Source organism: Peromyscus californicus, unplaced genomic scaffold (assembly GCF_007827085.1).
Source record: "Peromyscus californicus insignis strain IS unplaced genomic scaffold, ASM782708v3 Scaffold_10__1_contigs__length_136768540, whole genome shotgun sequence".
NCBI lineage: Eukaryota > Metazoa > Chordata > Mammalia > Rodentia > Cricetidae > Peromyscus > Peromyscus californicus.
In genome coordinates this window covers 2,093,489-2,110,647 of record NW_026294391.1, presented here as the reverse complement: position 1 = coordinate 2,110,647, position 17,159 = coordinate 2,093,489, and the positions used below count along the sequence as shown (strand labels likewise).

The window sequence follows — 17,159 nt, the reverse complement described above, 5'->3', positions numbered from 1 at the left end:
ATGCTGAGAATCAAATCCCAGTCCTCTGGAAGAGAAGCCAATTCTCTATATGCCACTTGGATTCAAGAATTTTAGCAGTCATTCTGTAAGAAACTATTAAATTACAATGTCAAGTTTACATCCTTCAGTCTCACAGATTCATGTTGTCAACTCCTGGTGATGCATTCTTTAAGGTTCTGCACCCAAAGCCTGTGAGACTCTTAGGGGCAGGAGGAATCCCAGGATGAGGCCAAGTTTAAACTGTTTAACTCTAAAAGTCTCAAAAAGATGTTACCATGGGTTTCACAGACCCCAGTGTCAACCTGTCTGTGCAGCTGAAGCTGGTCTCAACCTTGCACCTGCCTACTAAGTGTTGGGTTTCAGGTGTATACTAGTATATCCAAATTACACCCTATTCTCTTTTCCCCTAAAGCTTTATGTGTATGTATGTTTGCCTATATTTGATTATGTGTAGTACATCCATGAAGTACTAACAGAAGCCAGAAGAGGGCACTGAATCCCCTGGATCTGGTTATAAGCTGGCCTATGTAGGTTCTGGGAACTGATTCCTGATCTTCTGCAAGAGTAGTAAGTATTCTTAACCACTGAGCCCCCATGATACCCTATTCCAAAGCTAAATATTTAAAAGTACCTAAATTAGGGATTGGCAAGCGTTTTCTAAGTAAAAGGTCAGATAGTAAATAGTTCAGGCTATTTACTGTACTATATTCTGTGCCACAGAACCTCTATCACAACTCCTCAGCTCTGTCACTGTAGCATAAAGAAACTCCAGATAGCATGCCAAGCAATTAGTGTAATGGATGCCAATAAAACTTCATTGACAAACACAGGCTGTAGGCTGGATTTGCTCAGGGTCCAAGTATTTCTTGCCAACTATAGTTTGAATGAATTCCCCTGAAGAGAAATAGTTCTAAAAAAAAAAGAAGTAACTTCTCAGTGAGAAAAAGAAACATGCTGGAAATAAGATCACACTGTACACATAAAGGAGAGGGGACTCTGAAAATACAAAACATCATTAGCTCAGCCAGTTAATCTTTTTATTTTGAGTTTTGTAAAAAAAAAAAAAAAAAAAAAAAAAGCTTAGAGAAAAACATGTTAAATATTAGTAAAGGCCAGGAAACCACGAGGCTAGCTTTACAATAGCAATCTAAATAGCTATCTGAAGGCAAACAGTAAATAAAAGGAGAGCAAGGGAAAACACTTTTGGGTTCCTACTGCAGTTTTCCTTATTGCACATAAAGGTTGCAGATAATTCCAAGTCTTTAATATTCACAGTTAATACACATTTTGATGTCATTTTCTAGAAAATTCTCCCCAAATACACTCTGTCAGCTCTCTAGAAAAAGTTCACCAGAAAGTCCCATCATTGCATGTTAAATTCCCCCTATTTTGCTTTAAAAGTTTCTTTCCAGCTAGTCAATGAATCTTTATGGTCTTCTCATTTAATTGTCTTAGTGGGAATATGCCAAAAAAGAAGGATTTAGGTTAAAAAAAGAAAACCTAGGAGGAAACAGCCCTACTGTGAAGTTACACTTTAAATAAGTGCTTCCAGCACTATATATATCCACAGATTGAATACCCACAAAACTGAAAAGCATCCCCTGTTCCTCCAAGGCCTACAAGTAGAATCATCATAATCAGCCCTCAAACACCCTCGCAGGTACCTATCCATAAATACCAGGATGGTCACTTTCTGAAACTGCTTTCAACAGCAAACCCTCAGTGCTTCATGCTATTCACTTCTTTTTTTTTTGTGCCCTTTTAATGGTGCTCTGAGAAGATGATGGCCTGTGCTGTGTATTCTCATATCCACTTGAGGCCTTCTCAAAAAGCAGCACAACAGATAGACCCTCCTTTTACTGATCCCCAAGGCTTAAGTGTCCAAAACATGGCTGCCTATACGTTCCAAATGAGCCACAGTTATAGCATCCCCTGCTTTGGAATATAAAATGAACACAAAAACTTGAGTTTTGCTCTTTACAATTTGCCAGCACTTGGTGATAAGATGTATCTGCTAATCTGACAAATGTCTATAAAAACTGAAAGCAGGAAAAAGTTTGTTTTTACAGGTAAGGTGACTTGCTGACGTCCCACGCAACCTAAGTCAGAAGCTCATTTTCTAGTAAAAGGGGGACCTGTAGGGCCCTGCCCCCCCCCTGTTTTGGGTAACTGTTGCCTTGCTTGCTGACCTTGACCTTGATATCCTCCCTATGCTAATTCCCTGCCGGGTTCCACCCTCCTAAATGCTTAAGCGAAGTTTCTTGTCTGTGTATCCTGCATAATGGGCGTTAACAGCTTAGATGCAAGATTGTAAAACATTGGTAGCGAACTTCTGCTCTCTGGGGTTCTCCCATTGTGCTGTAAGCCTGTATTTAAGACCTCCTCCCTCCTTTAATAAATGACATTCAGCAAAAAAATAGTATGGCAAAAACAAAAACAAAAAAAAAAACTGTGGCAAAAAAAAAGTTTGTTTTTAGGTCCTGTTTTGAAAGAGTTGTCAAGGAATGCTTTTCTGGTTTGACATCTAATTGACACTCGTTCCTATGATACTTCTCTATGGATTGTTCAAACTAGGTTTTAAAAAGGGGTAGAGTCATTTTAGGTACCAAAGATGTAAAAGCAGCATCCAGATGTGTTCTTTCTAAACTAAACTCTTGGCCAGTAGAGTTTAAGAGTTAAGTCAAACTTACTGCCTCAGAACACAACAGCTGATGCTAGCAAATCAGAGTCTCACTTAAAAAACAACAGAAGAGCTCTAACTCAACACACAGGAGAGGGTCTGCCCCAACTTAAGAGTCAATATCAAAAGGCAGGTGTGAGACTCAAGTGCCCTCCCTGCAGATGACATTTTAGATGGATGGTGATGTCAGCTCTAGGCTACTTTTAGTTCTCTTAGAACTCATACTGGGAACCAGGCAGCTTACAAGAGGATGGTCTGTACCTCTGGTGAATTGCTCAACTGTTCTCTGATCTCAGTGGTGTTTCTGTACCGGGGAACCAATGGTTCACATTAAATATCTGACACAATTACGTTCACTTCCACTGGAGACAAGTCAAGGGAAAGGCTGTGGAGAATTGTGAAGCAGACATTTGTTTTGGAAGGAACTGGTCTTTGCTCTGGATGGACTTGCTCACATACAGATGAGAACTTTTTCTTTTCTTTCAAAAGAGATCTTATTTTTCTATGGAACCACAAGGCATTTGGAGGTCTAGAGGATCCAACCCAGGGTATTCCTTGCTGCTTGCTTGATGAGACATTTGATATCATAGTGTGGTTTGTTTAGCTCCAAAGCATCATGGTCACTCTAGGAAGTACCCTGGATGATTGAAGTTGATATGCCCTTTCTACGGTGTTGCTAGAAAGAAACACACAACCTTCTTTAAGGGCCAGAATTCCTTCTCTAAGAAAGCTTGGGCTTTCTAGGTAGTTCCCACAGGAGCATTATGAAAAGGAATGAGTGGGTTTTTATCTTCTATCAGAGCTGTACCAGTGCTGACATGTGACAATAGAATGACTACAACCTTCCTTGACAGTGAATAGACCTACCCTTATTCTGTTGAATAAGGTATGTGGACTAACAAGACAAAGTCTGACCACAAAAAGGGACTATTAATTTAATTCCATACTGAACTGAAAGGACAGCTTCCTAGAATCCTTTGTGTTGGATTACTCAGCAGCTCAAAGACAAAAGCTTCCTTCCCCACAAGTGGGAATAAAGATGACAAGTTTGAAATTCTTCTATGCATATACTCAAGTCACCCTCCTCTTTCCTTCAAGTCTCTTTATTTTCATATGGAAGACAACCTTGAATTCTGCAAAATGAGCACAAAAGTTTTACAGTGGCCTAATCTGCATTAGTAATCAGTTTCATTTTGTCACTAATGATTACTAAACAAACAACTCAGTAGGTCATTCCTTTAACTAAGCTTCCAAAGGGTTCCTTGTGAGCTTTATCCAAAAGGCTCAATCAACCCTTCTGCACAGGAGGAATCCTAGAAGTTTCAAAACAAATCACACATGCCAGGCCCCACTCTGAAACTGCAGAACCCAAATCTTTATGTTACTACACCTTTAATTGGCATTTTTATTTTAGTGCTTGGGAATAGAACCCTAGCCTTGGCATGCTAGGAAGTGCTCTATAGCTAAGCCAAATCCTCAACCTTGAATTTTTTAAATCAAAGACCAAAGGTAATAAGCAGTCTGAGTTCAGAATGCCTGATCTAGAATATTCCAGTCCTCAGAGCTGTCATCACCCTCAACTCAGAATGAACAGGTTTGAAAGATGACTTGGACTACTTTCTTAGACAAACCTGACCATTACTCAGCAATTCCAGTCTGGTTTCCAGATAGCTGGCTTTGAAGCAGGCAGTTTCTGGGCTTTGTGGCACCTCTACTTTTCTTCATGTAGCCTGGGCACAACACTTCAATGTGGAACCACTTCTATAGGTAGCTTCATCTTTGAGAACTCCTGAGAAGTCAGGGTGAATCTCTACATTTTGCAACCAAAGATCAGGGCCAAGTTTCAAAATAATGAAGATTATAAGATCCTTTAAGAGGAACACAACAGGATTAGGCTAAGACTAGGCTGTCAAAAAGATTAAATAGGTGATGCCACTATTGATGTTCTAGTGCTTATGAGCACTATTTTTATGCAATGAGGAGAAAAAACACCACATTATAAAAGCATCTTTTAGAAATCGGGTTACCAAAACATCCAGCATTGTAAGACATGGGAAAAAAAACTCTAAGATTTCTCTCAATACTTTACCTACTTTAAGAGTGAGTAAATTAGAATAGCTCATCAAGAAAGAATTAAATTGAAATGCTGTATTTCAAACCATGTCCATTTTAACCTGATGCAGTAGCCTCTCCACCAAGAAAACGACCTCTCTTTGCATGACACATGAATTCCTAAACTTATTCAAGAGACACATGAATTCCTAAACTTATAGAAGACAGGATTTTCTACTGGGTTATGTTCATTACTTTGCTTCTGAATCCTCATTTAGCCACTAATATTGCATGCATGCATCAGTTCAATGTCTGAAGTTCTAAGTCTTAAGACTTCTATGGAGCACAGCTGACCTCACTGATCAGAACAGGAGTCTACAGTGCAGAAGGAGCAGGCAGCCCCTTACTATTTCCTTTGCTGTCTGTGCTGCATATAGGGCTGCTGGAGAAGGTGGTATTGACTCTGCAGCTCTGGGGCCTTAATGGAGATATTTGTATGATGGCAGCTATTCTAAGACTTTCATTGCTGTAATGAGCTCCTCAGGTACCCTGACTCTGGAAACTGGATGAATGGGATAGTTCCAGGTCTGATGGCAGAAAGCAAAAGTATCTCTCAATATACCTTGGAAATAAAGATGTCTCAATCAAACTTATTCTCAACAGCAAATGTCTTTCTCACCAAGTATGCACAGAAGGGAATATTGACTAAAATGTTCTACATCTTGACCAAGAGTTGACTACTTTTAGTTTTCATTCATTATATGAAGAATCCAAGAGTAAAAAGACACAGAGAGAATTAAGTTAGTTTCTGTTTTGAACTCTCTGGGTGAGCTACTTGTACCTCACAGGAGGAACCTTTCAGCTTAGGAAAATATAGAAACACAGAATCTGAAACTGGGAAGTGCTATGGGCCATCTGCAGGCCTGCTAAGCAACTCAGGGAGCAACTAAAATCCTCCAGGAGAGAAGTCTAGACTTCAGGAGATAGGGGCTTACAATGCAAGAATAAGAATCTATTGATTGTGAGCCTAGCCTTTAACGGCTGAGCCATCTCTCCAACCCAATAAAAATGAGAAAGATGAGGTACAGAACCTACAAGCCAATGTTGCAGGCTAAGCTACTCAGTACAACCATGACATGAAAAGAAAGAGCATGAAAGTATAAAGGCCTGTTCCCCTCAACTTGTTATGAAGAAGAAGAATGAAAATCAACCACAGCCATTACAAATTCTGCAAACATGGGCTCCCAGAGAATGGGCAAAACAAAAGCCAGGAACAAAGAGGAAACTATACACCTGAATGGTTACAAATCAATCATCAGGGACAAATTCTAATGGAAAATGCTGAATTTTTTCCCCCAAAAAGGAAACAGAGAAATGGCAGATGATACAGGAACTATTACCTCAGACAGAGATCATCACACTGGGGAGCTGACCAGGGTGAGTATGTGGGGCCTTTCCTGTAAAACCTCAAGAGAGCAGCTTAAAACAACACAAGAAAGCAGTGCAGAATATTGAAGTCACATATAAAGTGTCATAACCAAGTAACACAAGATACACTGAGATTTGAATGATGAAGATGTAATCTCACGACAAGACTGAACTTTCAAGAAACTCAGTAAGCTGGAGTTACAGATTCAACAATGTAAAGAAATGACCAAAAGAACAGCATTTCCAGCAGCTGCTCACTACTGCATGTGATGCTCGTACCACTTCACCACCATGAAAAGAATTTTTAGATGAAGAAGCTTTACAGGAGCCAATCTGGGATTGGAGGAAAAGGCATCCCATAAGAAACAGCCAGTTGGTTAAAGCAACACTTTTTAAAACAGGACTGCCTTTAACCACTAGAACTCAGAAGATGTGCAGCTCTGTAGTGCCTTCTGGAGAAGTTCTGATTTGAACAATCTTGGGGCAGGTTCATTGGCCACAGCAAAGGAAGCCTCAGAATGCATCCAGAAGTTCTCCAGTTTGCCTGATGGATCTGACTAAATCTTGCCCTGCCTCACTTTCTACTTTACCCAGACATGATCCTATATGTCTGAACACAGCTAAATATACCAAACATAATTCCTGAAGAAAGTAAACCAAGTCAGGCTGGAAGAAAAGGTTCAAAAATCAGAAGTGGAGTATGGCAGCAAGACCTAGACCACAAGAAGATTGCTACAGGGGACATTCTTTGACCAACACCAACTCTCACACACAACAGATGAGTCATCTTTGATTCCTGGAGTTATCAAATTTCACAAAGGAAGGTGTGGTCAGAGGTCAGAATGCCAGTCATCTAATAGTTTTAAAAAATCTGATTTGTTTTTGTTGTTGTTGTTTTTTGTTTTGTTTTGTTTTGTTTTTGACTTCCCTGTCTTCTCTGGAAGAGCAAAAATGCTAAGTCATTTAAAGGGCTTTGGATATATTTTTTAGTAACAAAAGTTCAGATAGAAATAAAAGCATCAGAATGATTTTCGTCTTCTAGGTGCTGAAAATAGTACCAATGGGAAAGTAATTATAAATTATAAGTATTGAAGTTTTTGTCCTAAAAATAGTTGGCATTGGAATTCAGTCTTTACCTAAACATATACATTTATATAATTTATAATAAAGCAAGTTCTATATTCTATTTAGTATGATTTTGAAATTACTTCTTTTGGATGTTTTAAAATGAAATTTATGTAAAATAAAAATAAAGAGTTCTATCTTTTTTTTACAGGTTATTTTTTCACATTGAAATTTATTTCCTCTAACCATAGTCTAGGACCTCTTCCATTTCTTCCTGCCTTCTCCTCCCTAGCGAATATCCATGTTATCTCAAACCCTGTGGTAGATAAACCTCAGTCTATCAGTTACCTTCCAGGCAGTGGGCTCACATAGTAGCTTCCAAAGTCAAGTGAGTGTTCCAGTGGTATCATCATCAGTTTCTCAATACCTCCTGTCCTCAGATTAATTAAAAGAGAAGAACAGAACATGATTTGCCTTTGGTTTTAAACATTTCAGTAACTCTCTTATAGAGGCTTACAGAGAAGGAACTAGACTTCTTTCCCCATATTGAAATGCTCTTGGAAACCCCTCACACACACTGTTTGCAGTGCTGGGAATGGAACCCAGGGTCTTGTACATTGTAGGCAAGTACTCTAGCACTCTGCCACTGAGCTAATGCCCCAGCCTATGGACAAGCTTCCTAATCTTCAGTCTAGGAGCAACACAGATAGAACAGCTAGGACTCTGACAGGAGGATGCAATTGTGTAAGTCTTCAGAGCCAGGGGCTCTACTGTCTGGGGTAACACCAGCGTATGGTACCATCGGGATTCCGGTTTCAGTTTCCTTTCTTCACTGTCTTTTGTCTAACTTGTCATTCCAACTTGATGCTCCTTAAGCCAGCTAGATGGGCACTACAGCACAGAGTTGAAGTCCCTTATCTGCCCCACCATGGTTAGATGCTGCAGGCAGATGAAGTGAGAAACCATTAAAAGCATGCTATTATTTTGCTTAACTCTGAAACAGCGGACTACTATATGAAAAAGTGGGAATAGGTCTGCCTTTGTCTTAATTTAGAGACACTTTAGCTTCACCATCTGAGTCTTGGGTCAAGTGTTGGTGATGATAGTTTCAGAGCCCAATGAAACAGAAGTATTAGTTTAACCCAGTCAATGCCACACCTCAAACACACTGGGGCATTTGGCCATCCTCATCCTCATGAGAGCCTCCCTGATCCTCCAAGACTTAGGGGGAAGTCATGCATTTTCCTGCAGTGGAAACACAAGGGGGGTGCCCCGGCTGGAAACCTTCTGATCTCCCATTCCCAGGTCTCGCTCAAGCACTTCCTCAGAGCTGCTTTTTGTTCTCCGACCACCCTCAAGACTTGTAGAGGCTGTGTAGGAGCTCGAGGAGCCATTTGCAGTCACAGTGCTGTCTCCATAGGTCAAGGTGAGGTCACCCTCCGTTAGGATGAAATCAGAGTCATCTTCTCTCAGTGGCTCTTGGTTCTGAAAGGTACAACCAACAAAAGGGGAGCCTGAGATTTTCCAGGGCTGGGGCCAACCTAACCCCAAATCCTCACATCAGAAAACCAAGGATTTGGGGGCTGCAGAGACAGTGCAACAGTTAAGAGAACTTGCTGTTCTTGCAGAGGATCCAGGTCCAATCCTTAGCACCCAAATTAGGCAATTCACAACTGCCTGTGATTCCAGTTCAAGGAGATCCAAAACCCTCTTCTGGCCTTGGTAGGTACCTGAACACATTTGGTACATATACATACATATACCCAGGCACACAAATACACATATATTAAAAATAACACAAATACACATACATTAAAAAAATCTTTAAAAAAAAAAACACCTAAGGATTTTATGAAACTTGCCTGCTTACATCCTTGGTATGGTCACTGGATAGAAACTATAGTGTTTTCATACAAGGCACTGTTGCCTAAGTCAGGATTTAGAATACCAGAAGCAGATTAGATTTCAGATGCATGATAGCTCAGGGGTTAGTGTCTAAGAGAAGAAAGCAGGCTGGCTGCATTCTCAACTTCCCCATGCACATAGAAATGTTACCAGGAAGATCATGAATAAACACTTCAAATAGGCTCTGCTTCTCTCCTATCTGAGCAGGTCTTCTGGGTGGATCTGCTGCTTATTTATATATAAACAAGCCTTTCTCTTAGTTTGCAGGGGTGAGAGTAAGCCACAGTGAGGATTTCCTTCTTGTTTTCCCTCTACTGTCTCCACATCTTCAGCTGGATGAAGTGACTGATGGGGAGAATGTGCTTTATTGACCCTCTATTAAATACCTGCTGGAAAGGACACGTAAGCGCCTCCTACCATGAAGGGCATGAACACTGGGGTCACAGTAGGAAACCTATGCTGTGAGAATTCATGCAATGTGCCTAAAAGTTGTCCATCTGACAGGAAGTAGTTAGAATTTGTGTTGCCTCCAGTCTAGTTTGATCCACATAAAAAGATATGAAAAAAATCAGTGCGTCAGAAAAAGGCCCAGAATGGCATTTCACATTAGGCAATGGTTGTAGTCAAATAGGTAAGATTAAATAAAGCAGGCTTAACAAGGTCATGACTACTTGAAGCTACCAGATGGTGGGGAGAGAGTCAGGAGACAGTGTGAGTTCACATAGACATTCTCCAGTGGGTTTCACAAGCACAGCAAAGGAAACCTTGCTCCTGTCTGCACTGATGTCTGTCCAATACTATGAAGGGCTTTCTCAAATGGCAAATACAGTGTCAGGACACCCCAGATGTCTGTTCTATCATTTACCATCAGCCCTTCCAAACTCATCTGAAGTCTTATATCCTCTAGACATCAGGATATAAGGGACTCCTCTATCCATCCACCTCAAGTCATGTTGCACAAAGCTATGGATACACACACACACACACACACACACACACACACACACACACACACACACGTACGTTGGCATGTAGACCCCCCATCTCAATGATAAACCACCCAAGGGCAATGTCTCTTTCTTTTCTTCTTGCCTTCCTAAGTGGTGCTTAGTTCACACAGGCTGAGCTTCTTTAGTACAAGAATTCCAAGTTTAAATTGATCCATAGTCCAAACTTTTTGAGTACTATCTCCACCTTTCTATAGTTTTTAGTAATTGTACAAAAATAACAGGTTTTATCATGACATTATGACATGATGCCACAAGTCTCATGATTCAAATTTTGTTTCATGTATGAAATTATAAATATAAAATTAACTTTAGGCTATGTGTACAAGATATATTTGAGACATGAGTTACAGTTAGTGTGAATAATGGAGGATGAATACCTCAGAGCTCTCCAAACAAAAATATCCTAAAGATGATGAGTAGGGACCAGACAACAGGTATCAAATGGACATGACCCACCCAGTCAGCAACCCTCACCTGGAACTAACTAGAAGAAGACCCTCTACTTCTCTCAACTTTGAATTCCTCAATTAAGAATACTTTGATAATACTTATCAATTGATAATACAATGGATAAGACTTTGCTTTCACTCAACAGGAGGCCTTGCCATATCTGGAGGTAGTTGAGATGCTGGGCAGAAGAACCTCAGCCAAAATGGGCAGCATCAGCATCAAGGGTGGCTCTTGTCTTGGTAGTTCAGGACTGGATGAGTGTGTGGAGCTCGGAGCCCAAACATTGTTCCTAAAGCAAACCCTGAGTAGCCTCTTGAACTGGTGAAAGACATACTTGATTTCCGTGACTGTAAGAACCTTACTGAGTTTATATGGTCATCAGACTATTCCGAATATCCCTAATCTCTGAGAAAGGGGGCAATTAGTAAGTTTCAGATTAGAGAAGGTTTTTAAAAAGTGGCTGAAGCTTTGGGTTTAAATGCCCCATCACAGCCTTTTTTCCCTCTTTTTTCCCCCAGTGCTAGGAATGGAACCCAGGCTTTCATAACCACTAGGCAGGCATTCTTTCACTGAGCTACATCCCCAAAGGCCTATTTTTTTATAACTTGAAGTAGTCTACTCCAGGGGTCACAGAAGAAGGCTCACTTGTATAGGGGAGGAGGAGCTGGGGATGCTGAGAGGCTCAGACATCTTTAAGACAAGGAGGTGTGAATGCTGCTGTCTTCACAGTAGGTAAAAATGTGAGGAAAAGATTGAGGCAGAATTACATTCTTCCATGGCACAATCCACTCTTCCAAAGAGACAGCCCAGTTAGCTGCTTTACAAGTGCAAAATTCTGTCACCTGTGTTCATGCATGTACATTGAATGTTCATGTGGATATGTGCATATGTGCATGCACCTGCATGTGGAGACCAGAGGTTGATATTGGGTGTCTTCTTCAATTGTTCTCTACCTTATCTTTTGAGACAGGTTCTCTCACTGAACCTAGAGTTCACTTATTGATTAGGTCATCAGGCCAGTGAGTTTCATGGTTGAGGTTATAGACCTGCATCATCATGCCCAGCTTTTTATGTGAGTGCTGGGGATCCAAACTCAGTTCCTCATAATTGAATGGCAGGCTTTTACAGACGGCCTCTCTGTCACCTTTTCAATGGTCGCCTTCCTCTAAGGTGGATGAGTAAGAACCTTAGTTTCTGGTGGTCTCTCCTACTGCACAGCAGCACTGAATTTCAGATGCACGGTGACTTGGTAACTGCAATCCTTGTTCTCAAAGGAAGAATATGGCATCTAAGAACTCTGCTTTCATCTTGGGTCTTTTTTGTATGGTTGCCCTTATCTGCTATCCCAACTATGCTAGCTATGGCATACACATCCCTGTCATGTCTCCTTTCTGAATGTGTAACACATTTCCTGACCCCATGGTTGAGGGCCCTTCTCCCTCAGACCTTGGTTGGCCTTCTACTTTCTCATCATTGATGAAATCAACTGTGAATTACTGAATAATTATTTGGAGACCTGTCTTAGGGTCGTAGTTTTGTCCATTACTACTCATGGGGCCATGGACAGCCTGCATTATCCCTGCCATTATACTCTCCTCAACTATATTGCTGCAGCATTTGCGCCTTCGCAGTGTGCTGACAATGAAACAAGCCTTTGGCAGCTATGAGGCTGAACACAAACCTAAGCAGCTCTTTTCCCTCAGGGCAAAGACTATCATCTTGGGATGGTGAAAGAGAGATGAAGAAGGAGGAAGCTCTATCTTCCTTTCTACTACTTCAATTGTAGATATCTGCTTGCTCTCTCTACCTATCTGCCCTGCAGCCCACATTGGGAGCTCAAGTTCAGCCCTAAGTCTGAGACATCCATGGCAGGGGCATTCTTTTCCTAAGTGTGATGACTCCATTTCTAGCACCAGAAAATGGGAAGAGAGGACCTAACCAAACCAATAAATAAACTAATTGCAAAGGAATCCTTAACTTGGTGTGCTGCTTTGTGGTTTGTAGTATGTATTGATGAACCTTATTTAATGTTCATGCCAGCTGGCACTAATAGGCCCATAGTACAGACAAGAAAACAAGTGTAGAGTACTTCAGTAGCCTGTGAGGGCTTGAATTGCAATCTGGTCATTTGGATTCCCAACCACAGCTGCCCAACTGGGAAGCCATATAACCTTGTTAAAAGGTTTCCCTGTTACTGTGCCAAAGAGATGAACACACACACATACATATACATACATATATATACACACACACACACACACACACACACACACACACACACACACACACACAGGCCATTTCTGATCATCTTATTAGATGAGCAAAATTTATGGATCTGGAGTTTGGAGTGTGGTTTGTTTTTTTTTTTTCCTAAGGAAGAGAGTATCTGTTGAGCAGGAACACAGCACCTACATGCAGTACTTACATCATACACCTGGGGACTGGTCAGACATCGAGCTAGCAAGCCACACCAGGCTGGGAGAGTGGTGGTTAGCGGGGGACCGCTGTGGGTGAGAATGGGCTTCAAGTAACTTTAAAAGGGGAATTAAGGAAAAATGGCTGCAATGAAAACATATACAAAACAGAATGCATTTTTAAAACCCAAAGAGTAATAAGTTGTCTGACATTCTACACAAAAAGCCTCCCTGCCTCCCATTGTCTCAGTACAACACAGGTAATCCTTACAGCTATAGGAACAAAAGATGAAGATATACCTCCATGGTGTCTAAGTGCACATGGGTAACTCTCAGGGTACTGATTTCTAACAGTTTAAAAATGTTGAATTAATTCAATCAAGCACAACAGTACACACCTGGAATCCCAGCACTTGGGAGGCTGAGGCAAGAGGATAATGAATTTAACCACGACTTGGGCAACACTATGAGCTTGTCTCAAATAATAAAACCCCCAAACAAACAATCCAAACCAAGCGAACAAGCAAGCAAAAAGAACACTGGATTCATTAGAGTACATTTCTTACTTACCTAATTTAGTTCCTTTAAGGAGAAGACACTGAGGTATGCTTCTAGTTGTGAATTGTTTAACGCTTTTAAATAATGGAATAACTCTTTGTTAAAAGATAGAAACAAGGGTTCTGTTGGAGCTCTCTGCAAACAAAACAAGCTGCTGTGGAACTGCTGGCTTTAAGAACAGGCTTGGAAAAAAAAAAAAAGAACAGGCGTGGGGATGGATTTGGGCCACTACAAGGCAGTCACTTCCCTCCTGTCTTTAGCTAGGAAGGTGGCAGGAGCTTCAATCTCTACCATGTCAAGGGTCAAGCCAGAAGCTGCCTTTCTGTTCCCTGCTTTGGGCGTTTCAAAGACAAGCCCTTTTTGACTCAAGCTGAGAAGTCCTGGAACAATTTCCTTTAAAAATATCTATGCAGATGTGTATACAGTTTCTTAAAGCTGTTTATATTTTAAGTTAGTAAACAAAGTAATGTGTTTCATTGTGGCATTTTCATGCATGTATGTCATTTTACTTTGTTCTTATTTGTGCCTTTCCCCCATCCTTCCTATCCTATTTCCTAAGTGGTGTTTAGGTTCCCTACCTCCCCTAAATGGTCCCTGCTTCTGCTTTCATGTCACACATATTTTATTATTCTCTATTTAAAAAATAGCTCATTTCTTTTTTAAAATCACTTTAATCAAAACTTTATTATAAAGAGCTTGCAAATAAAAAACATCACACACTAAAATACAGTTCATCAGAATGAACTTCTGCACAGTTAGAATAGCCAAAGCTGTGGAGCCTCACACTGGATTTTATACTTTCACTAGAGAATATGCTTTTATGCATGTATCTATCATTAAAACCTGGAAAAATCCATGCAAATTAGAACCAGATCCCCTGGAGCCTGAGTGATGTGGACCATCTGTAGCTGACACTCTTCTCTCAACATGTCTCTAAATTTTTGCTAATTCTTGATGTTTATTGTCTAATTTTATTTTCCAAATCAACAATTTGGTCTTTGCTATGTACAACTATTCATTACATTTGGGGGGTGGGGTGCGGTATTTTCTGAAAAGCCTGAGGCAGGGTCTTATAAAGTCAAGGCAGGCTGGCCTTGAACTCCTGATTCTCTTGTCTCTGCTTTTCAAGTGCTGAGATTATAAGCATGCATCAGCATACCCAGCCATAAAACTAATTTTTAATTTCCAAGATTTTTTTCTTTTTTTTTTTGAACTATTTTCTAATAACTTGCCCTTGTTTCATGACTGGAAAAATCTCCCATTTCTTTCTAAAGATTCTATCAGGAAATGTTTTGGGTGTTTCTTATGGTTTTTGTTTGCTTTTTGCCTTCTAGGGCAAAGTCTCACATCCTGAAGCCCAGACTGGCCTGTAATTCATTTTGTATGCTGTGCTGGCCCGGAACTTATGTATGGGTTTATATCATCATGCCTAGCTAGAAGTTTTTCATAGTAAACATCTGCAATCGTTTAATATTTCAGCATCCCCACTCCCTCATGTATGTATCCAGTCTCTTGGTTCATCAGGTAGGATGGGGACTCCTATTATGGTATTTAAAAACAAAAACAGAGAAGGTGACTCTGGACAGAAAAATCTGTTGTCCTCAAGATCTGTTTCCCTACTAACACCCCTCTCTGTCAAGGGTTTCTACTTTCTCTAAATGTCTAAGACTGAGGAAAAACAGCTACTAATCAATCTGTTGACAAGAAGGAACTGCTACAGCTGTTCCCAACAACAGTCTTGAATAAATGAGCTAAGCAAACTGGCTAAGACTCAAGATTGCCTTTGACTCCCTTTTGTCTGCTGTAATTCCTTCCACCTTTCTTCGGCTTTTCAAGTAACCAAAAATACCTCTTTTGTGATTTCTATGACGCTTGGGAAAAGAAGGGAGAGTATGTGGACACTGAGCCTTTCATCTTAAACTGGAAGCCTGTCGGCCCCATTTTAAGGTTTATGCAGGTTCTGTAAATCAGTAGAAGTCATTCATGTTCAACTCAACTCCCTTCTTTTTTGAGATACGGTCGCATGTTGCCTAGGTTGGTGTCTGTGATTATTTGAATGAGAATGGCCCCCATAGACTCATATATTTGAATGTTTGATCCCCAGTTGGCAGAAATGTTTGGGAAGGATTAGTAAGTGTGGCCTTGTTGAAGGAGGTGTGTCATGGGGGTGGGCTTTGAGGTTTCAAAAGTCCATGTCATTCCCAGTTAGCTCTCTCTCTGCCTCATGTTTGTGGATCAGATGTAAGCTCTAAGCTACTGCTCCAGCACACTGCCTGCCTGCCTCCTCCCTGCCTGCTGCCATGCTCCCACCATGATGGTCACAGACTCTAACTAACCCTCTGATATTCCCAATAAACTCTTCTTTCTATAAGTTGACTTGGTCATGGTGTCTTATCACAGTAATAGAAAAGTAACTAAGACAGCCTCCAACTCACTATATAGCCCAGACCAGCCATAAAGTTGCTATGGAGCCTAGGCTGGTCCTGAATTTATGTTCCTTCTGCTTAAGTGCCATGGTTACAGGTGTGCACTACCATATCATGCTTGCTCAAATTCTCTTCTGATAACATCAAAACTCACTTTTAATGGATTTGTGATGATGTGGAGGTAGAATGAATCATGGATAACTTCCTTATCCAATTCTTTAGACTATGATCACTTTAGTTTCTGTTCCCTGAATTAAGAAGTAGAAATGCCAAATTCTCTAAATTTAGATTTAGATGGGACTTTGGAGCTCACCTCTGTTTCTCTTCAAAGAGTAAATGTTTGAAGAGAGTCCTCAATCCTATGAGCTGTCACAGAAATACAACTTAAAGCCATAGTAAAATATACAATAATAAAAGTTGCCGGGCAGTGGTGGTGCACGCCTTTCATCCCAGCACTTGGGAGGCAGAACCAGGCAGATCTCTGTTTGTTCGAGGCCAGCCTGGGCTACCAAGTGAGATCCAGGAAAGGTGCAAAGCTACACAGAGAAACCCTGTCTCTAAAAACAAACAAACAAAAGCAAAAAGAAAAAAGAAAAAAAGAAAAAAAAAGTCAACCATTGGCAAACATGTGGAGCAACTGGAACTTTCAAACACGTGAAATAGTATCACCACCTTGGAAAACTGCCTTCTAACACTGAACCTACACATGTCTTATACCCCAGCACTTTTTCTCCTAGGTACAGTCCCACTAGAAACATACACACAGTACATCAGACATGCATGTATAAGAATGTTCACAGAAGTTTTCTGCAAGTGGGAAATAATCTGATACTCATCAATAATAGAATGATAAATTGTGGGATAGTCATACAGTAAAATACTATGCAGCAATAAGAACAAATGAACTAGAGATAAACACTACATGGATGAATCATACAAATAAACCAGACATGAAAATAAGTATACACTGTATATATGTGTGATTTTTATGTTATATATAAAACTGAAAAAGATAAAACTGCTAGATGTTACTAAAGTTAAAAGATTTTTTTTTTAAGTGGCTGTGGCTACACTTGGGGAAGAAGAATACTGCTTTATGCCAGTTTTTTGTGTTTCTTGATAGTTTAATGTTAAATGAATGTGTTTATTTTGAGACAGGGTCTTATATAGC

General features: G+C 40.4%; 1 protein-coding gene across 1 annotated transcript in view; it reads right to left on the bottom strand.

Annotated features, from left to right (window-relative positions):
• Positions 1-1,735: 1,735 nt before the first annotated feature.
• The window catches only part of Slc9a7 (solute carrier family 9 member A7), a 171,008-nt gene continuing 155,584 nt past the window's right edge, over positions 1,736-17,159 (bottom strand). Inside the window, exons 15-16 of the mRNA XM_052734311.1 lie at positions 13,016-13,121; positions 1,736-8,710 (exon numbers count right to left, since the gene is read on the bottom strand). Coding sequence (XP_052590271.1) covers positions 8,459-8,710; positions 13,016-13,121 — 358 coding nt within the window. The 3' untranslated portion in view covers positions 1,736-8,458. The remainder of the gene's footprint in view (positions 8,711-13,015; positions 13,122-17,159) is intronic.